Below are 24,500 nucleotides of genomic sequence, written 5' to 3'. Positions count from 1 at the left end.
TCAGCAGTCAGCAGGAATTTCAGCAACAAATATGTGGGAGATGTCAGATATTTGGTCCACAAGACGTGACATTGGTCCAGTGTTGGAGGGACAGCACAGTACAGAAAGTTCCCAGTCAGCATTACTACCCACTCATGGGAAGACTGCTTTCCCCTCTGTTGTACTGATGCTCGCTAAGACAGCACAGGCCTGGATTGATAACTGTAACACACCGGTGCCGACTTATACAACAAAACTTACAGTCAGGGTAGTGATTGAGCCTGGGGTGTGTCTATACTGTGCTCCCCCTCCAGCATTATATCCATGTCATGTCTTGTTAACTGATGTTTGGAGCCCTCTCATGGCCCTCTGCTCTGTTCACTGTGAGTGATCTTACCTCACTGCAGGATTTATTGAAGGCTCCAGATCTCCCTGCACTTTGTCTCTCTGGCTGACCGACCATCTTCAATGTGGCGATGGATGATACACCCAGCAGTTGGGAAGTCTACTGAGTCAGGAAATACCTGAGTACCTACAGGAGACAGAGAGATAGACAGAATGGGAAATTAGACTGATGCAGTCAGGGTTACATGTGGGGAATGGCACTGAGTTCCACAGAGATCTGGAAAATCCCAGTCTCCATCTATGGCTTGTGCTGCTGCGTCTCTCTGGAGTGGAGAATTCTGCTGGCTCAGGATCTGCAGTAGATGCAAAAGTGAGAGGCGCTGACAGAGGCAGCAATTAGACACTCACAGTGAAGGATACCACATGGAGAGAGACTGAGTGATATCACTAGAGTGCATGAAGATTGCAGGATCGCACAATTGTGTTGGAAGAACAGGTTTTGCTTCATGATGCACTGGTAAAACTGGTCAGAAATGAGCAACCAGTGAGCAGGCGAAGTGATGGCCTAGTGGTATTATTGCTAGAGCATGTATCCCAAACCTCAGCTAATGTTCAGGGGAGGCAGGTTTGAATACCAACATTTGAAATGGTGGAATGTTAAATGAATATACATACTAAAAATTGGAATTAGCAATCCATAAATAAGTATTGATAAAAATCCAAACACTTGACCTTCAGAGAAAGACAACAGTTCACTCTCACATGGTCTGCAGGAAATGCCCACAGCAAAGTGTTTGCCTCTCAATTGCCCTCTGAAATGGGCGAGCCAGCTGCTTAGCTCAAGGGCAGCAAGGGATGGGCAATAGAGAGCTGCTTAGCTCAAGGGCAGCAAGGGATGGGCAATAGAGACATCCACATCCCATACCTGATTTTAAAAAAAAATCCATTCAGATTGTTCCACTAGAACTGTGCTGGGACCAGTGTCCTGGCCAATCACGTCAGTCGGTTTATGGACAGGGCTTTAACCTGACAGAGAGGATGCAGGGACATGGTTCAGTTGAAAGGAACTTTACAAATCCAAAGAGAAAAGGTGAAGTATCAGAGCAGCATGGGAATGTGACTGAATACAACAGAAAGGAACAGGATGGGACAAAGTTTAACTAAAACGGTACATCAGCAAATCGATTTGTGACAGGAAATTGTGGGAAAAAGTAAATTATGTTTTAGTTTAATGGACAAAGTCTCTGCATCAAGGTAGATGGATTTGTGACACAGAGATAAAAGAGATATAGACACCAGGGAATCGTGGTTCCAGGGTGAGCAAAAGGTGGACATAAATATTCAAAGGCTCACAACCTTGTGCAAACTCAGGCAAAATGGGCAACGCTAACAATAATGGGTAACAAAGGCCTTACACAGAAAGCATTTGGTCTCAGATCATGAAGTAGAGTCCGTCTGAATGTAAATTCTGGCTACTACTTGCCAGGGACAGAAGCAGCAGAACAGTTTTAGACCACCGAACAGCATTTTGGTCCCTCACTCAGGACAGAATGGATCATATTAGATTATCAGGCTGAGAAGATCACCACAAAGTACGTAAAATCCTGAAAAGAGAGAGTGTGTTAGGAGTAAGTTTTGAAGGGATTGTAAAGGGTTTGCTAGCAGAGGGAGGGCAGTGGGAAGGGGAATCATTGTCAGGGTTTAATGACACGATAGGAACCTGGAGAGGTGAAGGTGCTGGAGGTGGTGAGAATGTTGCAGAGAGTGGTCAGGGCCTGAATGGTGTTACAAAGCCAGGACAAATTGCTGCAGCTGGAGGGGTTTGCAGAGGTAGGGAGGGACATGTGTATTTTTATTTATGCTTTCATGGGATGTGGGTGTCACTGCCTAGACCAGCATTCTTTGACCCCATGCTAATTACCCAGAGATTGCTGGGGCCCTGGTGGATATATTTAATACTTTGCTGGCCACTGGTGAAGTGCTGAATGACTGGAGGATCGCTAATGTGGTTCCTTTGTTCAAGAGCAGCAGGGATAGGCCAGGTAATTACAGAGTAGAGAGTCTAACAGCAGGGGGAGGGAAATTATTGGAAACAATTGTGAGGATGAATCAACATTTACAAAGGTAAGGATCAACTCGGTTTAGTCAACACGGATTTGGCAGAGGAAGATACTGTCTGAGGAATTCAGTTCAGTTTTTTTTAAATGGTGCTTAAGTATATTGATGAGGGCAGTGCAGCTGATGTGGTTTACATGGACTTGAATAAGTCCTTAAACAAGATCCAACATGGAAGGCTGGTCCAAAAGGACTGGGTTCCAAGGCAAGTTGGCAAATTGTACGCAAAATTGGTGGATAGCATACTTTCACCAGTGGATGTACGACAGGGATCTGTGCAGGAACCATTGCTGGTTATTCTGTCAAATAGTAACTTTGAAGTGAAAGCAGAACGTATCAAGAGTCGGTTTGCAGATGACATGAAAGGTAAGGGTGTTGTTCACAGTGGGGAGGATGGTCTCTGTCAGCAATCCAATGTTGATCGGATGATAATCTAAGCAGAGTTTAGTTCTGACTGAAGTGAGGTAATACTCTGTGGGATGTACGATAAGCGAAGGAGAGACATAATGAACGGTAGGTCCTTGCGGAGTACTGAGGAATACAGGGACCTTGGTCGACAAGTCCATAGATCCCTGAAGGTGTCATCACAGGGAGACAGGGAAAGGCATCTCAACTGGGAGCAGTAGAGGGACCCATATCCTGGTGGAGTGAATTGCTTGAGCTGCTTGAGAGGATATAACCTAGTCTGGCAGGTTGTTGGACCTTAAACAGTCGTAAGGCCAGAAAGAAGATTGAGGCTGGTACACAAGTTAAAGAGAGTGATTTCAAAAGACAAGGCAGGCACGAACGTAGCAGGGAATGGGGGAAAACTGGTTATCAAACTACATGTATTTCAATACAAGGGGCCTGACAGCTAAGGAAGATGAACTCAGGGCATGGACTGAAACATCAGACTGGGAGATTATATTTATCACAGAAACACAGCCGAGGGAGGTGTAGGACTGGCAGCTCATTGTTGCAAGGTAGAGGGACTGCAGGAAGCATCGAAGGGGAGGCAAGAGAGGATGTGTGGTGATGTGTTTTGATTGCATGAATCATCACAACAGTACTTAGAGAGGATATTCCTGTGGGATTGCCCAGTGAAGCTATGTTAGTCGAACTGAGAAATAAGAATGAGTCATCACTTTGACACGACAGTACTGCTGACGCCTAATAACCAGTGGGAGACTGAGGAACAAATATGAGAAACTGAGGAGCTCAAAAATGGTCTGAGGAGAGCCACGAGGGGGCACGAGAAAGGCTTCGCAGAACGGATTAGAGAGAACACAAAGGGATTTTACACTTATGTGAGGAATAAGAAAATGGTCAAAGAAAGAGTAGGGCCGATCAGGGATAGCATAGGGAATTTGTGTGTGGAGTCTGAGGAGGTAGGGGAAGCCCTAAATGAGATTTTTGCTTCTGTCTTTACGAAAGAAACGAACTTTGTAGTGAATGAAACCTTTGAAGAGCAGGTGTGCATGCTGGAATGGACAGAGATAGAGGAAGCTGATGTGCTGAAAATTTTGTCAAACGTTAAGATCGATAAGTCGCTAGGCCCGGACCAGATTTGTCCTCGGCTGCTTTGGGAAACGAGAAATGCAATTGCTTCGCCACTTGTGAAGATCTTTTCATCCTCGCTCTCCACGGGAGTCATACCTGAGGGCTGGAGAGAGGCAAATGTAACTCCTCTCTTCAAGAAAGGAGATAGGGAAATCCCCGACAATTACAGACCAGTAAGTTTCACGTCTGTTGTCTGCAAGGGGTTAGAAAGGATTCTGAGGGACAGGATTTTTGACCAACTGGAAGAGCATGGCTTGATTAAATGCAGTCAACACGGCTTTGTGAGGGGTAGGTCATGCCTCACAAACCTTATCGAGTTTTTTGAGAATGTGACTAGAAAAGTTGATGAGGGTCGAGCTGTGGATGTGGTGTATATGGACTTCAGCAAGGCATTTGATAAGGTTCCACATAGTAGGCTCAGGAGGAATGGGATACAGGGGAACTTAGCTGTCTGGATACAGAATTGGCTGGCCAACAGAAGACAGCGAGTGGTAGTAGAAGGAAAATATTCTCCCTGCAAGTCTGTGGTGAGTGGTGTTCCACAGAGATCAATCCGTGGGCCTCTACTGTTTGAAAATTTTATTAATGACTTAGATGAGGGGATTGAAGGATGGGTCAGCCAGTTTGCAGACGACACAAAGGTTGGAGGTGTCGTTGACAGTATAAAGGGCTGTTGTAGGCTGCAGCGGGACATTGACAGGATGCAGGGATGGGCTGAGAGGTGGCAGATGAAGTTAAACTTGGATAAATGCGAGGTGATGCATTTTGGAATTTCGAATTTGAAAGCTGAGTACAGGATTAAGGATAGGATTCGTGGCAGTGTGGAGTAACAGAGAGATCTTGGTGTGTAGGTACATTAGTCCCTTAAAATTGCCACCCAAGTGGACAGGGTTTTTAAGAAAGCATATGGTGTTTTGGCTTTCGTTATCGGAGGGATTGAGTCTAAGAGTCGTGAGATCTTGTTGCAGCTCTATAAAACTTTGGTTAGACCACACTTGGAATACCGCGTCCAGTTCTGGTCGCCCTATTAAAGGAAAGATGTGGATGTTTTGGAGCGGGTTCAGAGGAGGTTTACCAGGATGCTGCCTGGACTGGAGGGCTTATCTTATGAAGAGAGTTTGACTGAGCTCGGACTTTTTTCATTGGAGAAAAGGAGGAGGAGAGGGGACCTAATTGAGGTATACAAGACAATGAGAGGCATAGATAGAGTCGATATCCAGAGACTATTTCCCAGGGCAGAAATGACTAATGCGAGGGGTCATAGTCTTAAGGTGGTTGGAGGAAAATTCGAGGGGATGTCAGAGGCGGGTTCTTTACACAGACACTTGTGAGAGCATGGAATGCATTGCCAGCAGCAATTGTGGAAGCAATGTCATTGGGGACATTTAAGAGACTACTGGACATGCATATGGTCACAGAAATTTGAGGGTGCATACATGAGGATCAGTGGTCGGCACAGCATCATGGGCTGAAGGGCCTGTTCTGTGCTGTACTGTTCGATGTTCAATGTTGTATGTTCAAAATGAAAATGTTTTCTATGTTTGTGCGGTCCCAAATAAGTTTTTAATATTGTGGAAGATGGGAAAGGATTTTTATCACTGAGAAGGAAAAATAGCCGAATCATTAAATGTATTAAAAAACGAAATATCTTTTTGGATGTACTTGCTTTGATCAAAGGGAATCGAAAGAAAGCAAGAATACGATGTTGCCATAAAGCATCACCAATGACCATATTGAATAGTGGAGCAAGCTCAAAATGATTACGTGCTATATTTTTCCACCTCATCTCGATGCTTCTGTATTCAATTCGAAGGGGTTCACTGATTCATTTCTTGTGCCACTACTCCATCAGTCACTCCAATTTTAAACATACCCAGTTTGGTGACATTGGAAAACCTGCAGGTCTCAGAACTATCTGGTTCAGCGCTAACAAATCTGTCAAGCTTACTTATTTATTCATAACCACAAGACTATTACCTAGCAAAGCCTACGTAAACAAAGATACAGGAACTGCTCTCCAGATGGAATGTTGAATGAAGGCGACAATTTGCCAATTTAAATGATAGTCCAGGTATCCATTCACCTGAGCTATCAAGAATGTAGACTAATATGTTTCGCAGTTTATGACAAGCCAACTCCTTAATATCAACAGACAGTGCCACAATTCAACTTAGTCACATGCTATTCCCATATGCCTGTCGATTTTGCTTTTGAACAGCAAAAGCTCTTTATTGTTAACTTGGAAACAGTTCGACAAGTGAGAGTTGCAGACATGACAAAGACGAGGTAACAGATTGTACCTGGTGTTGTTAAGATGAAGTTCTGCTAACACAAGATGCAGGCGCTGCATGCTCACCAATGAGCAGTTGTATTTGCTGAAATACTTGTGCTCCAGCTGGTGGGCTTGATCTTAAAGCGTACTTCACAGAAATTCGTCAAGAGTGTTAAAGATGACTTTGGGATTCTCTGCTATCCATGTTGCTGGAAAGAAAGAGAGAGGGCTATGAGCTGTTGCGTCTCAGGCAGGAAAATAATTATCCCTCTCTGAGTTCCAACGTCTAAGAATTACTCCACAACCCCCGACTAAATTATATGAACTGCGTCGGAAATTTCCCAGAACAAAAAATACTCCCTTTATGGAAGTGCTACTTAATTTTACGTGGGTCAAGAAGTTTTTATGTGATTCATGTTTTATAACATTTGTATGAAAATGCGGTTTTCTCTGGGTTTGGGCCACTGAACAAGAAGAACTAACCATTCTGACTATCCAATCTCCTCAAGGCCAGTATGGTTCAATCAGATCACTTCTCACTTTCAGGCCAAACGAACTAAACTGCGATAATATAAGCGCTTCATTACAGGAATGAGTGCAGATAAAGTACACTGTGCAGCTTCTAAAGCCATTATGTCTTTATGTTTCACTTAATGAGATGACATTGCAAACAGTCTCACAAATGCCCTCTACAATGCAGTAGAACATGGCTGTGTTCATAGAACTTTGAAAACTACAACACAGTACAGTAACTTCGGCTCTCGATGTTGTGCAGATAAATTATCCTATCTAAAATCAAGCTAACTTGCATACCTTTCATTGTAGGATTGCCCATATGCCTAGCCAAAATTCGCTTACGTGTCCAAAAATATCTGATTCTAGTACCACAACTGGCAATGCATTCCACGCAATCACCATTTCCTGTGTAAATAACCCAGCTCTGACACCTTCCGTAAACCTTCCACCAAACAACTTAAAATTAGATCCCCTCATGGTAACCATTTTCACCATGGGAAAAAGTCTCCGTCTATCCACTCTATCTCTGCCGCTCATCATCTTTTACACCTCTAGCAAGTCACCAAACACCCTTCTCTACTCCAATAAGAAAACACCCTCGCTCCCTCAACTTTTCTTCATAAAGTCCACGCAGTTTCCTAGTAAATCTACTCTTCAACCTCTCTAAAGCTTCCACATCATTTCGATAATGAGGCAAACAGAACTCAACACAATATTCCAAACTTGATGTCACCAGGGCTCTGTACTGCTGCAGCATCAAAGCACAGCTCTAAAACACAATTCCCCTGTTAATTAAAGCCAATACACCATATCTCGTCTAAAAAACCATGTCAACTCAGGTGGCAACTTAGAGGGAACTCTGGCATGCATTCCAAGATCTCTGTTTTCCTCCACACTGCCAGGATTCCTGCCTTTAATTATGTAATTATAAATCAAATTCGCACTTGCAAAATGAAGTACTTCACACTTTTATTTAAGATTGTCATTTAAGAACTTCACTCGATGCCAACGGTCTTTTCGCATCAGAGAGCGGCGGGAGCTGCGCGGAAGTGAAGGCAGAGCGCAAAGCCGGTCGGGAAGGTAAGTGATTGTTATTTAAGAACTTACCTCGACGCCAACGGTCTTTTCGCATCAGAGAGCAGCGGGAGCTGCGCGGAAGTGAAGGCAGAGCGCAAAGCCGGTCGGGAAGGTATGTGATTGCTATTTTAGAACTTCCCTCGACGTCCAACGGTCTTTTCGCATCAGAGAGCGGCGGGAGCTGGGCGGAAGTGAAGGCAGAGCGCAAAGCCGGTCGGGAAGGTAAGTGATTGTTATTTTAGAACTTCCCTCGAAGCCAACGGTCTTTTCGCATCAGAGAGCAGCGGGAGCTGCGCGGAAGTGACGGCAGAGCGCAAAGCCGGTCGGGAAGGTAAGTGATTGTTATTTTAGAACTTCCCTCGAAGCCAACGGTCTTTTCGCATCAGAGAGCAGCGGGAGCTGCGCGGAAGTGACGGCAGAGCGCAAAGCCGGTCGGGAAGATAAGTGATTGTTATTTGAGTGGGTAGTACATGTCGGCACAGATGATGTCGGGAAGAAGAGGAGGAACATACTACAGCGGGACTTCGGAGAACTAGGAAGAAGACTGAAAAGCAGGACGTAAAAGGTGGTTAACTCCGGTTTGCTTCCAGTTCCTCGGGCTGGTGAGGCCAGAAACAGAGAGACAATGGACTTGATCTTGTGGCTGGGGAATTGGTGCAGGAAGCAAGGATTTAAATTCTTGGATCGCTGGGGTATGTTCTGTGGAAAGCATAAATTCTACAAGAGAGACGGCTTGCACCTTAATAGGTTAGGACCAGCATTTTGGCAGGCAGGTTTGCTACTGCAACACAGCTACGTTTAAACTAAGTAGCGGGGGAAGGGGACAAACTGGATGTTTAGAAGAACATTGGAGGGAAAATTAGAACAAGGCAAGTCAAGAAATACAACTGTATCAATGAGGCAGAAAACTCAGAAAGGGATAATGCTGTTGTAAGGTTGAGTGAAATAGGAGTTGATGGGAAGGGTGAGGGCAGTAACAAATTAAATATACTATACATGAATGCACGAAGCATTAGAAATAAGACGGATGAGCTTGAGGCTCTTTTGGAAATTGGTAGATACGATATTGTGGGGATAACTGAAACGTGGCTTCAAGTGGACGGGGCCTGGAAAATTAATATTCAAGGCTACATGTGCTATCGTAAGGACAGACTGACGGGCAGAGGGGATGGGGTGGCCATGTTGGTAAGGGATGATATTCAGTCCCTTGCGCGGTGGGACATAGAATCAGGGGATGTCGAGTCAGTATGGATAGAGCTGAGAAACACTAAAGGTAAAAATACCCTCTTGGGAGTTATCTACAGGCCCGCAAACAGGAGTCTGGATGTCGGATATAAGTTAAATCAGGAGCTGAAATTGGCCTGTCGCACAGAATGTTACTACAGTTGTTATGGGGGATTTCAACATGCAGGTAGACTGGAGAATCAGGTTGGTATTGGACCTCAAGAAAGAGACTTTGTGGAGTGCCTCAGAGATGGATTCTGAGAGCAACTGGTGCTGGAGCCGACCCGGGAGAAGGCAATGGTGCAACGAACCAGAATTGGTCAGGGACCTCGAAGTGAAGGAGCCATTGGGAAGTAGTGACCATAATACAATGAGCTCCAATCTGCAATTCGAGAGGCAGAAGGTCAATCGGAAGTGACAATATGTCTGTTGAATAAAGGGAACTATGCAGCTATGAGGGAGGAGCTGTCCAAAGTTCAATGTGCAATACCTTAGCAGGGATGACAGTGGAGGAACAATGGCGGATATTTCTGTGTATAATGCAGAGGTTGCAGGATCAGTTCATTCCAAAAAGGAAGAAGGATCCTAGGAGGAGGCATGGGTGGCCGTCGCTGACGAGGAAAGTTAAGAAACGTATAAAGTTAAAAGAGAAAAAGTATAACATAGCAAAGATAAGTGGGAAAACGGTGGACTGGGGAGCTTTTAAAGAACAACAGAGGATTATTAAGAAGAAAATACGCAGAGAAAACATGAGGTACGAAGGTAAACTGGCCAATAATATAAAGGAGGATAGTAAAAGCTTTTTTAGGTATGCGAAAGGCAAAAAAAAAGTTAAGACTAAAATTGGGCCCTTGAAGACAGAAACAGGGGAATATATTACGGGGAACAAAGAAATGGCAGAAGAATTGAATTGGTACTTCAGATCTGTGTTCACTGGAGATTACACAAGCAATCTCCCTGAGGTAAAAGTGGCTGAAGGACCTGGACTTAAGGGAATTTATATTTGCCAGGAATTGGTATTAGAGAGTCTGTTAGGTCTGAAGGTTTATAAGTCCCCAGGGCCTGATGCTCTACATCCCAGGGTACTGAAGTAGTTAGCTCGAGAAATCGTGGATGCATTGGTGATTATTTTCCAAATTTCGATAGATACGGGATCAGTTCCTACGGATTGGAGTGTGGCTAATGTTGTACCACTTTTTAAGAAAGGTGGGAGTGAGACAGCAGGAAATTATAGAACAGTTAGTCTGACCTCAGTGGTGGGAAAGATGCTGGAGTCTATTATAAAGGATGAAATTACGACACATCTGGATAGCAGTAACAGGATTGGTCAGAGTCAGCATGGATTTAGGACGGGGGAATCATTATTGACTAATCTTCTGGAATTTTTTGAGGGTGTAACTCTAAAGATGGACGAGTGAAATCCAGTAGATGTCGTGTACATGGACTTTCAGAAAGCTTTTGATAAAGTCCCACATAAGATGTCAGTGATCAAAATTAGGGCGCATGGTATGGGGGGTGGGGGGAGTACGAACTTGGATTGAAAGTTGGTTGGCTGATAGGAAACAAAGAGTAGTGATAAATGGCTCCATTTCTGGATGGCAGGCAGTGACCAGTGGGGTACTGCAGGATAAGTACTGGGACCGCAGATTTTTACAATATTTGTTAATGATATAGAAGATGGTATTAGCAATAACATTAGCAAATTTGCTGATGATACTAAGCTGGGTGGTGGGCTGAAAGGTGATGAGGATGTTAGGAGATTGCAGGGTGACCTGCACAAGTTCGGTGAGTGGTCAGATGCATGCCAGATGCAGTTTAATGTGGATAAATGTATGGATATCCAAAATGGTGGCAAGAACAGGAAGGCAGATTACTATCTAAATGGAATCAATTTAGGTAAAGGTGCAGTACAGAGAGATCTGGGTGTTCTTGTACACCAGTCAATGAAGGTAGCTGAAAATGTGTTGCTGGAAAAGCGCAGCAGGTCAGGCAGCATCCAGGGAACAGGAGAATCGACGTTTCGGGCATAAGCCCTTCTTCCTTTCTAGTCAATGAAGGTAAGCATGCAGGTACAGCAGGTAGTGAAGAAGGCTAATAGCATGCTGGCCTTCATAACAAGAGGGATTGAGTATAGATTCAAAGAGGTTCTTCTGCAGCTGCACAGGGCCCTGGTGAGACCACACCTGGAGAACTGTGTGCAGTTCTGATCTCCAAATTTGAGGAAAGACATTCTGGCTATTGTGGGAGTGCAGCGTAGGTTCACGAGGTCAATTCCTGGAATGGCGGGATTACCTTACACTAAAAGACTGGAGCGACTGGACTTGTATACCCTTGAGTTTAGAAGACTGAGAGGGGATCTGATTGAGACATATAAGATTATTAAAGGATTGGACAATCTAGAGGCAGAAAACATGTTTCCGCTGGTGGATGAGTGCCAAACCAGAATACACATCTTAAAAATACGGGGTAGACCATTTAGGACAGAGATGAGGAGAAACTTCTTCACCCAGAGAGTGGTGGCTGTGTGGAATGCTCTGCCTCAGAGGGCAGTGGAGGCCCAATCTCTGGATTCATTTAAGAAAGAGTTGGATAGAGCTCTCAAGGATTGCGGAATCAAGGGTTATGGAGATAAATAAGGAACAGGATACTGATTAAGGATGATCAGTCGTGATCATATTGAATGGTGATGCAGGTTGGAAGGGCAGAATGGCCTACTCCTGTACCTATTGTCTATTTTCCACACTGCAATCCATCTGCCGCTTCTCAGCCCAGCTCTACATCCGTTCCGTATCCGGATTGGAGAATGTTATTAGAACAACCATGTTCCTTTATTACACTCTTTTCTGTTTTTTTTCCTAATCAATATCCTATTCAGATTCCCACTCACATTTAATCAATGATAATCTGTTTCCTAAACAAGTACAATTAAATGACAATCGATCACATTTTGTTCTGATTCACCTATAATCATTAAGTTATCCAACTCAAAAACAGGCCCTTTAGTTCCCTGCGTCAAAGGACTGACTGGAATTCAAAATATGCGCTCTTCTGTTTCCGGTCCAGTTTGCTTTACTTTCCTTATAAATACCGATGCTTTCTGAGCAACAACATATTTTTCCAGATGCTGTACTCCGAAAATTCCCAAAATAATTTGATGATAATCCATAATGATCAAGGTTAGCATGATTATGGACGGTCGCTCTGCTACGTCCCCCAATGCTTCCTTCAGGGACCGCAGTGCATTCCATTCAAACTGCGTAAATATCATGTTTTACTGTAATAGTACAGGTGTTTGTTTGAGAGGGGTTAACTGGACCTGCTTACTCAATAACTTTAATTAATCTCAATTTATAACAGTGTCGCTGGAGAGTTTCTCTCTTGTATTAATAAACGACTCATTTCAATGTGTTATTCCATAATGATAGGAGATCATCACTTTCAATACTCGCCGAGATCAACAACTCCAGAGAGCGGGAGAGGAGAGATTGGAATCAGAGAACAATAGACTTGAACGAAATAACAATGGGCCGGAGTTTATCCTGGGGTCTTTACTGGCTTTCACAAGACTGGGCCTGGTTGGATTTGCGGATAAGAGCTGTACTTTGGGTGATTCAAGCTGGTTACTATCCCACCCTCGCTGTCGTTGGTGTTCCTGGTAAGATTATCTGAGCATTAACTCCATAAACTATGTTGCATAGGAATAGCATTCTAATTAGTTAAATTATGAAAGGATTGAAGCAACTGCTCTAGTTTCCATCAATAAACTCTATGTTTTTGTCAGGTAGGTAAAAACAATGACTGCAGATGCTGGAAACCAGATTCTGGATCAGTGGTGCTGGAAGAGCACAGCAGTTCAGGCAGCATCCGAGGAGCTGTAAAATGAACGTTTCGGGCAAAAGCCCTTCATCAGGAATACAGGATTTCTGATGAAGGGCTTTTGCCCGAAATATCAATTTTACTGCACATCGGATGCTGCCTGAACTGCTGTGCTCTTCCAACACCACTAATCCATAATCTATGTTTTTATCAACCAACTTTAATACCTATATCTAAGAATGAAACAAACTGACATACAATCCCCAGGCGTGAACTTGCCCTGAGTTTATATTTGTCACCACACTACCAGCACTGCGCTCTATCAAGTGGACAATACCCTTCGTCTTCACCTCAGTCTGACTGTCGATACTGAATCTGTATGCTTCTTAAATTCAGATTTCGGTATTCCAATTTCCTTCCACCTACAATTCTTAATTGCAACTAATTCAATCAGAAATATTTCTTGCTCTGCTGTCGACATATGTTGATATCCTGGGGAGACATGAGACTGCCACAGTGTTGATGCACTTGAAATCCACACCTCCAGGCTCATACCGTGGGACACGAGTGGAACTCCACCCCATCCCCTTGCAGCTTCTGTAATTTAAAACAAATACCTGCTTACCAATACCAATATTTTAGTGATTTTACTTTCCTCATCCTGCCACGTTTATGTTCGTTTGGTGCAGGATATTTCTTTCCTTGCTGAGTTTGTTCTATACGCGACTTCACACCAATACAAATGTCAGTGGCTCTGAACTATCCGCGAGAATGGCCGAGCAAGCCACGCAATTCAGGGAAAATCAGGATAGATCACAAAATCTGGTTTTACCTGTATTGCATATGTCACAAAAGATTTCTTCAAAAAAGATGAATCCCTTTCCTCTGTTATCACAATTTTTTTCCTGAAAATCCTTTTTCATTCACATATGTACCTAATTCGCTTCTTAAAGTGTATCCCATTGTCTATGTTTCTCCAACTGACTTTGGCGTTTCCCTGCACAAAACCGTTGGTCGTGATTCTGACCGTCAGAAAATGGTATGAATTCCACTATCAAGTATTTCATTGGAGAGATGAAGTGTCCAGTCTTGCAGGTTGCTGAGATTAACTGGACATCTGAAAGATCTATATTAGAATGGTGAAAAACAGAATGCACCAAAGACAGGAAAGAGGAGTGTTCTGATCAACACCGAGCTGGAAACCTCTGTATTAGTGGAATGGGACGTGATGACTCATTGGAAAGTTGGTGCAGGTATTGTTAAATTTTCCTCTCAGTTGTGCTGAAGATTCAGTGACGATCTGCAAAGTCACTGACAAAGTGAGGAAAGACCGTTGATACGGAGAAGCTCTGTGAGGAGGAAGATGAGGTTGGGGAGGTCAGGGAGCAGAGGCAGTTTGCACTTGATTGACAAATCTTGAATTTTCGAGGAAGACTTTCCCAACAAATTCATAATCCAAGAACATAGAATGAGGCAAGCCTGGTTCAATTATGAGGCGGTGTCAACATTTTGTGCCTCAAGTTTAACAAACATTGGGTGTCACATCAGGATGAGAACTATGCTCACATTGGCCAGGTAGGTCATAGTTCTGTACAATTTCTACGACCAAGAACATTCCAGGCAGGTTTGGGTGACATTTGCGTTAAATGTCATGATGCTGTCAATCGCTATGCTCATTAGATAGTACAGGTCACCACTTCTGGGCGAGGGACACATATTCTTTCTGTCTTCAAGGGCGGGTGACAGAAAGTCTTCCAGAAATGCCATTGAACTGAATAAATTGCATAGAGTTGCAGATATCTATGGGATTTTGGTGTCTTTGCCTTGGCCAGATTTTATTGTTCATTCCAAGTCGACTGGATGAGATGCTAGTCGGTTGTTTTGTTGATCTACTGCAGTCTGGTTGGTGTAGTTGGAACCTGAATACCGTTCAGAGGGAGATCCAGGAGTTTGATCCTGCAATCCTGAAGGACAGTGATATCTATTTCAAATCAGGTTGACAAGTGGTTTGGAGGGGAACTTGCATGTGACTGTGTTCCCAAGTATCTGCTGCCCTTGGACCTATTTGTAGATTGAGAAGGTGCTATCGAAAGGACTTCAGTATCGTTCTGCAGTGATCATTATAAAGTCTATAACAAGTAATTATGGGGAATTGCATGAAGGTAATATTGGTGAAACGGAGGTCGCCCAGATAGCAGTTGTACAGGAAAATTCCAGGAGACTAGGAACTGAAGTGGTCCATTTGGCCTTTCCAGTTCTGACATTCGACAAGACCGTGACTAATCCAATTCTGATTTGTCATCAGCTTCTCCTTCACCTTCAAATATGATTTACAGCCTTTTTAACAGGAATATATACACCTTCCCCTTAATTGTTTACGAATACTTCACCTCGACCATCTTTAGTGTTTTTAACATGGTAACGATGGGTCAGGTGAGTGAACCAGAATGCGGGCAAATGGATAAATGAGGGTTAATGTGAAATTACCCATTAGCAGAAATAATATTTTTTTTAATTGCATTTATCAAAATGACGAGAGATGACAGAGCATAAGTTACAGAGGGATCAGGGCATCCTCGTGTATGGAATGCAGAATAATTGAGTCAAGAGGAGTGGGGAAAGTTCACAGGACTGGATGGTAGCGCCTGCCACACAGTATGTTCTAACTCTTATCTAGCGAAGAAACTGTGAGTTGACTCGTAATAGTAATAACTCATAATGCTTATTTATTTAACACAACTAATATTATTATAATAAAATACACTCCAAACTAACAGATTACACTATAAACCTGTTCAACTTTCTTATGCTTTATCTTAACTCTGGATGTTCCAATACCACCACACGAGATCTTGGCCTTGATCCATGTGATTATGATCGTCTCGTCTTCGTCCCGTGCTCCTAGGCATGCCTTACCTTCTCAGTGGTTGACCGAGAGTTGCCGCTCCTGAAGGTGGGGTTACAGTGATTCTTGTCTGTAAACTTGTTTGCTCCCATTTGGGAGGGTTGTCGCTATCCTCCAATCCATAGATCAGTGTTCGGTGACCTTGATTAAATGATCCCAAACAGGAGTTGACATGTCGATGGCAGGGTGGTCCTTGAGCACCCATTCCTGGAAGTTTTAGTTGCACAGAGGTGAACCCTCTGCAAATAAGCGTGTGAGGTGCCACTGTGTCTGGTCAGCAATTCCATATTGTGATTGATCTGGGCAAGGCATTCAGGTCAATTACATCAATTTAAATTCAAGTGAATATTGTGTGATCTGCAGCGGTTTAGTCAGTTACATGCTGTCAGTCTGTTGCTATAGGTTGTGTGGGTTCCACAGCTTGTTGATTAGCACGATCACTTTGGGCAACGCTAGGCTGAATTTCCCAGAATGCCTCATCTTTTGTCGATTTTTTTTGTAAATCCAACAGTTTGAGTGCTGTCCGCCCACAGAATTTAGAGGTTTTCGGGGTCATTTTTCAGTGATGCCAAGCACTTGGTGTCGGTTACTTCAGTTGGTTAGAGACGGTTTTAAAAGCAGAATAATTGCAATGACATGGGTATTCCTTGCCATGTCTGTGTGAGTTTACAGCTTAATTGATTGGAGTATCTCCACAGGGAAGATTTTATAATGGGCAGTGAAGCTTTAAGAAACTTTTTTTTTCCGATGACGACCTGAAACTAGTGAGGTATCACAGGTATCAGTTCTGGCGATATAATTAATTCCAGCACAATGACTTGAGCAATAAAAGTGAATGCACGAACTCCATATTTGTAAGTGACACAGACGGAACCAGAAGCTAAATGGTGAAGATGATGCAAGCAGATTATCATGGCATGAAATATCTGAAGTGACTGTGCAAAAATTGGCATCTGTCATATAAAAATTAAAAGTTTGTGATGACGCACTGTTTTCAATAAAACGATTACGATTTATTTGAGAATGATTCGAGAAAGCCATAGCACAGAAGAATTTCAGTTTCTGGATTGACCAACAGAAAACTTCTCGCAGGTTACAGGAAATACAAATTTACCAATGGTAATTATTTCAAACATGGTGATGCCTAAACACACACAACTTTCCTTGCAGATCGCGCCTGCAATAATATGAACTGTTCTGCACCTCTTTTCTTCGGATATGGCAGATGCAATGGAAGCGGGTGAGAGAAGGTTCACAAAACAAATCCAGACAATTGAGGTGTTTTCTTATGAAAAGAGGTTGAGTTGTTTACTTATGCATTCACTGCACTTTGGAAAAATGAGAAGAAATAGTTATGAAAAAAAGTGTGCTTGACCGGTTAATTGCCAAATAAAAAACGTTGTTTCTGTTTGCAGGAGAACCGAGGACCAGAGGGCACAGCTCATCCTAAGGGGTCTTTTTTTTTAGGCGAGATGAGGAGGAAATCTTCCCTCCGAGGGTAATGTGTTACTGGCTATCAGTTAGTATATTGAAGACCAATGCAGGGCAGATTTTTCATCAGTATGGATTCGAGGGCTGTTGGGATAAGGCAAGATTCTGAATATGAAGATTAACAAATGAGCCATTATGATACTGAATGACACAGCAGACATGATGGGCTAAATGTCATGGGTTAAAATCGAGCTCACCCCAAACAGCGATTTGCTTCCCTTTCAGTGGTTGGTGAGACTTTGCCATTCTCTGCCTTAAAATGTGGTGGAGACAAAATCTTACATTTTATTTCAACTCAAAGTCAGATAGACTCAAGGCCAACGAGAGGGGAAGGATTTTCGAAGTTAGAGAGGAATTCAAAGCTACAATCATATCAACTATGATCCTATTAAACCAGGGTACTGTTGGGCTGAACGTTTATGGTTTTATGTGATAAAGTGTTAATAAATTAGATAAAATACATCCCTGGCCTTAAAATATAAGTTTAAAAAATGTGAGTGGACTTACCAATAAGCTTCATCATAATTTTCACACATGCATTGCGAGCGGGAAGTCATCAATTCACTCCTCAGTCCTCAGCAGACCGCTAGAAACAAGGCCAACTTGCCAACTTTCCTCATGAGACTATCTGTTCATACAAGCCATCAATTGGCCAAACTTCCTCTGGACTGCCCCAGTGTTATTTAAGTATTTACAAAAAAAACATACCTAATCCTAACAGAGTATTCATGATGTAATCTCATGGATGTCTTGTAAAACTGTAGTGTAGCATCTTTACTGTAATGTTCAATTCCCCACACACAGATAGAGACAATGAGGTTTTCGCTGTGATCTGTCAATTGATCATAATGAGCCAGATTTGGTGATTAATCTGATGGAATTTATAATATTTCCCAAAGGGTGAATTATATAATAAATGGTATGTCCTAGAAATATAAATCCATTTCTATTTCTCCCTCATGTTCCACAGAAACTTTATGCACTAATCAGTACAGAGTGTGCTATTAAATCAATGGCAGCAAGCGAGGAGCAGGAGAATCAATGTGTCGGCGGAAGTTATTTGTCACTGAATCGCACAAGCTTCGTCATCATTGCCCACCATAATCTCCTCTCATAGCCGATGTCTGAGCGTTTTTATGTAAAACCGCAGCAACATATCTTACACTACTGTGCGTTTCCTACCACTTTTCAATTCCATCATCAAGACTTTCATCTATTTATACATCCATTAAATCCTCCATCTTTGCCTATGCCTCAGCTCCTCTCTTGCTGAAACCTTCATTCAAGTCTCTGACAGCTCCAGAGTCAAGTATTTTCATGTCTCATTGCTTCCATAAACTTAAACTCATCGACAATGCTGCTGTCTATCCATCAATCCACTCAGAGTTCAATTCACCGTCAGTGTGATACTCACTGACCTGCAAAGTCCCATTCACACATCATCCGTTTACTCACTAACCTACATTGTCCCGTTCAAAAATAACTGACCTACTCTTTCCTATTCACCCTTACTTCTGTACTCACTGACAACACTGCCTGGTTCACCCATCAACCTGTAACCATGACCTATACTGGCTTCTGGTATGCTCAAATCCCATTTTATTGATTTAAATCATATGAGGATCCCACTATGGCATTACGTCTCCAATGGTCTGCCTCCCAAATCATTTTTAGTATGTTGCGCAGACCTTCCCCCTTCCCGCTCTGTCCAAATGTCTATTTAAAGCAAATGTCTTTGCATCTGATTCTCGCCCTGACCATGATTTTAACTGACTGTAGAGTTGTTGCCATAATGTTTTTTTTATTTGTGTTGTCTTTCACTTCCAAGTGTCTCGTACTTGGTGCTCAATGTTGGATAGGGCATTTTAGGAATTTTGACGGGCGTGTATAAAAGTTGTTTTGTGCCTACCCATTGAAAGACTGTATTCGGCACTGTCATTTGATGATGTTTTTACCTACATGAGGAAGCCCGTCCTCCACCACCATACCATGGGAAGGTTGAAAAAGACCAGGAGTCTAATTAGTACTTTTGAATTAATTGTTGAATAAAGTGATTTGGCAAGGTGAACGAAGGGATGTTCAGTTGACGAACGGCGGCAAATGTTAGTCACATACTTCATAACAATCAAAAAAGCAAAACGCAATTGATGAAACGATGAAACTTTCATAATCAACAAATGTCATCAACGTGAGTACCCAATACAAAAAGATAAGACACACATCATCATGAAAACTGCTGGTCGGCGAGGCGTTTTTCTTTTTTACAATCAAATACTTGACTGAAGTAAAACAAATAAAGTGGGAAAAAATTGATAGGAACTTACATTGCAAAAAGATATCAGAAGAAATAGCATGTGGTTGTACGTGAGCATGTCAAAATGCAAAAGAGTAGCTCAAATCTATTTGGGAAACTAGGAATTGACACTGGGGATTTTTGCACAGGAGCAAAGGGGATAGCAGATAATTCAAATCATTATTTTGAATTGATGGTCTTACTGGTGAGATACAGAAACACCCCAACGTATGTACAGCTCTTAATAACAGGAACAATCTTGCAAAAGGGCCTATTTTCGTGGCAAAAGCAATGAGAAGAGAGACAAACTATCACCAACAACTGATGGTCTGTTTCCACTTTTTAAAAATAATTTATCACAGAGTTATTTCTGGCATTTTTAAGATGTCATTGAAATCACAAGATACCAGGAGGTTTCTGGTAGATTCAAAAAAATTGCTCACGGGATTGCCATCTTCAAGGAGGCAGGAAAGACAGGAAGGTAAAAACTATAGATCTGATAGCCTTATATCTCTGATGAGGAAACTGAGTCTGTTCGAAGAGAAACTGTTCAGCAGGGCACTTAAAAAAAGGAATGGATTCAAAAGTCAACCTCGTATTCTGAAAATTAAGTTGTGACTCACAAACGTGTTGAGTTGTTTGAGGATATGTCAAGCGGTGACAAAAAGTAGGCTGCGTATTTAGTTTTGTTAAGCGATTTGCAATGTACAACATAAAATGTGTATTGCAGAAGCCTGACTCTTGTGTGTTTTTGTCAGAGATTGAACAGCTGTTAACACACAGAAGAGTGAGTCAAACTGTTTCTCTTTGTTTGTAAGGATACAATTAGTGCATTATCACAGCCGTCTGCGCTTGGACGCTCATTAATTACTCTCTATAATAATTAATTGGAGGAGGAGGCAAAACACAATCTATCTACAGTTGATGATGACATAAAATAGTTTAGAGTGCATGGAATGATAATGATAACAAAAAATTTCTAAAAGCGAAATAGGTAGATGGTGCTCATTGTAACAAAATAATGAGTTCGGGATAAGTACACCAACCAAAAACCACTATATTTTTCACATGCAGAGAGATTCTAAATAAAAGAGCAGAACAGAAAATCTGTGTTTTGCTGTGCATGGAATTTAAAATGTTAATATGCAGGTGCATCAAGAATCTAGGTCAATTTACTCGGCTGATCATTGCGTTAAAGAAGTTGACTTACAGTTAGAGTCAGTGACCATGTTCTCTGTGACCACAATCGATAGTTCCGAAGATCGTGTTGACGCCGTGTTTTCGGGATATCTTATCTAGTTTCTAGAGGAAAGTTGTGTGGGAGCGAAAAGATCCAGTGGTCGTGGCGCACATCGGTACAAATGACACAGATAAAATGAGGGCAGAGGCCTTGACAAGGTGGTGCGATGGGGGTGGGGTCGAACAGCTCGAGGATAAACTAAGAAAAACAAAACCAATAAGGTATTGTTTTCTCGATTACGACATAAGCCACGCGCTAATTGCCACAGGCTCACGAAAATTAAGTAAATAAATGCTTGAATCAAAGATTGGTGTGGGCTAAATGCATATGAATTCTTGGGACATTGGCACCAGTACTGGTGAAGAAGGGAATGTTCCAATGCGATGATCTTCACTTGAACCATGTTGTGACCAGTGTTCTGGCAAATCACATAACTGAATGGCCTGCACAGAATAGATGTTAGGAAGATGTTTCCATTAGTAGGAGAGACTCGCACCAAGGGCACCACGTTAGAGAAGAGGGAAAACCTTTTATATGGGAGATAAGGAGAATCCTCGTCAACCAGCGAATGATGAATCTATGGAATTCACAGCAACAGAAGGCTGTGGTGCCCATTTCATTGACCCATTTAAGAGGTGGATAGATAGGTTTTTGTGTATCAAGGGGATCAAGTGTAACAGCCAGAAACAGGGAGAATTGGGTTGAGAAACGTATCAGCTTTGATTGAATTGAGGAGCAGTTGCAACAGTCTGAATGGCTTAATTTTTGCTCCGCGGTCTTATAGTCTTATGGTCTTACCGACGAGGTAGTTCTTTAATACTTGTTTAGGAGCTACCGGTATTGGACTGGTGTGGACAAAGTTAAAAATCATATAACACCCGGTTATTGTCCAACAAGCTTATTTTAAAGTGCACGGTGTCGAGCTCTCCTTCATCAGGTAGTCACAGGCACAGAATTATAGGACACATAATTTATAGTAAAATATATTTACTGTAAATGTCGTATTCTATGATCCTGCCCCACTCGCTACCAGATGAAGGAGCAGTGCTCCGAAAGCTGGTGCTTCCAAAAAAACCTGTTGTAATATAATTTGGTGGTGTGAGAATTTTAATTTTATAGTTTGTGGTAGAAAGGAATGAAGAATCATATTGCTAAAATCCGTGAGATTCAAAGGGTGTATGACAAACGAATGTTGAGTAGATGTTTCCAAACCGACTGAAGTCTGGGACTAGGGGCGACTTATTTACTGATCTCGGGATACTCGTTTTAAACTGGGATGCAATGGAATGTCTTTTCTCAGAAGGCAGCAAGCCTGTGATCTCTTGAACCAAGAGACTTCTGGAGACTCAATCACTGAAAATATTTTCAAAAGCAAGTCGATTGATTTTTTGTCCTACTTGAGTTGAGCAATACAAGGAGTGGCATGAAATTCGATGAGATGACTGGAGTATGTCAGGTGTGATCATAATGAATGAAAGCTTGAAGTTCTGAATGACATAATCTTGTTCCTATTCCTTATGTTCCTCTGTACTGATATTGAATAATCAGTGTTTTGCTCCTGGAAGTTGTGTTGTGAAATGCTGTATTCAGGCGAACCAGATGATCAGGTGATTCAAGTCTGGGCGAAGTTATGTGCTGCATTCACAGTCAAACTAGTTAGAACATGTAACGTAGAATAGGACAGTACAGGAATAGGCCATTCGTCCCACAACGTTTTGCCGACCGTGACGCAAAATTATCTACGCCCTTCTGTCTGCCGTTATTCCATAACTCTCCACTCTTTTCATATTCATATGCCTGTCAAAACGTTTCTTACACCTCCCTTTCACCTCTGTCATCACCACCACCCGAGCAGTGCGTTCCAGCCCCCTGCCAATCTCTTTTGAACTTCCCCACAATCATAAATGCATGCCCAATAGTTTTTGATATTTCATCACTGTGAGAGAAATTCTGACCGTCAACTTTCTTCAGGTTACTCATAACTTTCAAGAATTATATTAAGTCTCTCCTCAGCCTATGTACTCCAGAGAAAGCATCTCGAGCTGCACCCGCTCCAAAACCTCTTCATGCTTCCTGTCATGTAGCAGCCACATTTGAACACAATGCTCTTAGTGCAGCCGACGGAACGCTCTTATAAAGCTGCAAGATAACATTCAGAGCCTTGTACTCAATTCCCCGATCAGAGAAAGCCGGCATGTCATATGCCTTCTTTACTACCCTCTATAATTGTTTGATCACTTAAAGGGAGTTGTGTACTTGAACGCCAAGATCCTTCTGCACATTAATGCTGTTCAGGGTTCTATCGCTAATCGTGGACTTTTTCTCGACATTTGATATCCCAAAATCCAGTACCTCACATTTACAAAGTTAAAACTCAACATGCCATTTCCCCGCCATACCCCCAACTGATATATATCCCACTGTATCATTCAAAATTATTCTAAATTATTCTCCTATGAGCCAGCCACTTATGAATCCACGCAGCCAAGTCACCGTAACTCCCATGTATTGTAACCTTCTGAAAGAGCCTTAAATAGAGAGTTGCAGTGGTCGGGAAGGTACTGCCAGGGGTGGTGTTGGTGATGATAGATGCGATAAGGACGGTTCAGAAACATTTCGATATGCACATGAAATGGAAGGAACGGAGGGTTATCGGCCAACGGCAGGCAGAAGGGATTACTTTTATTCGGCGTCATGTTCAATATAACTTTTCTAAAGCCTTATTAAAATCCGTGCCGACAACATCCACTATTCCACTCTCACCAATCATCTCCGTCACCTCTTGGTGGGCGGCACGGTGGCACTGTGGTTAGCACTGCTGCCTCACAGCGCCTGAAACCCGGGTTCAATTCCCGCCTCAGGCGACTGACTGTGTGGAGTTTGCACATTCTCCCCGTGTCTGCGTGGGTTTCCTCCGGGTGCTCCGGTTTCCTCCCACAGTCCAAAGATGTGCAGGTCATGCTAAATTGCCCGTAGTGTTAGGTAAGGGGTATATGTAGGGGTATGGGTGGGTTGCGCTTCGGTGGGGCAGTGTGGACTTGTTGGGCCGAAGGGCCTGTTTCCACACTGTAAGTAATCTAATCTAATCTTTCTCTTCAAACAATCAAACAAGTTAGTAAACATGATCTACCCAATAGAACGTCAGGCTGACAGTCCTTCGTTAGGCATTGTTTTTCGAAATAATCGTAATTCCTATTCCTTAGAATTCTCTCCAAAAATTTCCCAAGCACTGATGTGAGATTCATCAGCCTAGACTTTCCTATATTATTCCTGTTTCCCTTCTTGAAAAAAACGAGGACAACATTAGCTATGCGTCAATATTTCGGAACTTTTTTTTATTGAATGGAGTATTGAATACAAACGTTATCAGGTCATATTACAATTGGATAAGACTTTGGCCGGCCACATTTGGAATATTGCATTCAGTTCTGGTCGCCTCAATACCAAAACGATGTGGATGCTTTGGAGAGGTTGAAGAGGTCGTTTTCACTTGGATGTTTTCTGATGTGGAAGGTACTCGCTGTGAAAAGATGTTGAATAGATGAGGATTACTTCCATTAGAAAGACAGAGGTTGGCGGGAAGCTGACTGAGGTCTCCAACACCATGAGTCGTATGGACAAGGTGGATCACAAGAAACAGGTGTTCCCATAGTGGGGGAATCAATTACTTGTGTTAACGAGTTCAAAG

General features: G+C 42.5%; 1 protein-coding gene across 1 annotated transcript in view; it reads left to right on the top strand.

The window, feature by feature from the left end:
* LOC148137827 (uncharacterized) overlaps window positions 1-23,788 on the top strand; it is a 209,923-nt gene extending 186,135 nt beyond the window's left edge. The window contains exon 10 of the mRNA XM_087982123.1: window positions 23,626-23,788. Within this exon, the coding sequence (XP_087838249.1) occupies window positions 23,626-23,788 (163 nt within the window). The remainder of the gene's footprint in view (window positions 1-23,625) is intronic.
* The last annotated feature ends 712 nt before the right edge of the window (window positions 23,789-24,500 follow it).

Source organism: Chiloscyllium plagiosum, unplaced genomic scaffold (genome assembly GCF_037043375.1).
Source record: "Chiloscyllium plagiosum isolate Xiang-an unplaced genomic scaffold, Cpla_swu_hap1 HiC_scaffold_42, whole genome shotgun sequence".
Classification (NCBI taxonomy): domain Eukaryota; kingdom Metazoa; phylum Chordata; class Chondrichthyes; order Orectolobiformes; family Hemiscylliidae; genus Chiloscyllium; species Chiloscyllium plagiosum.
This window is presented reverse-complemented; position numbering and strand designations above follow the sequence as displayed.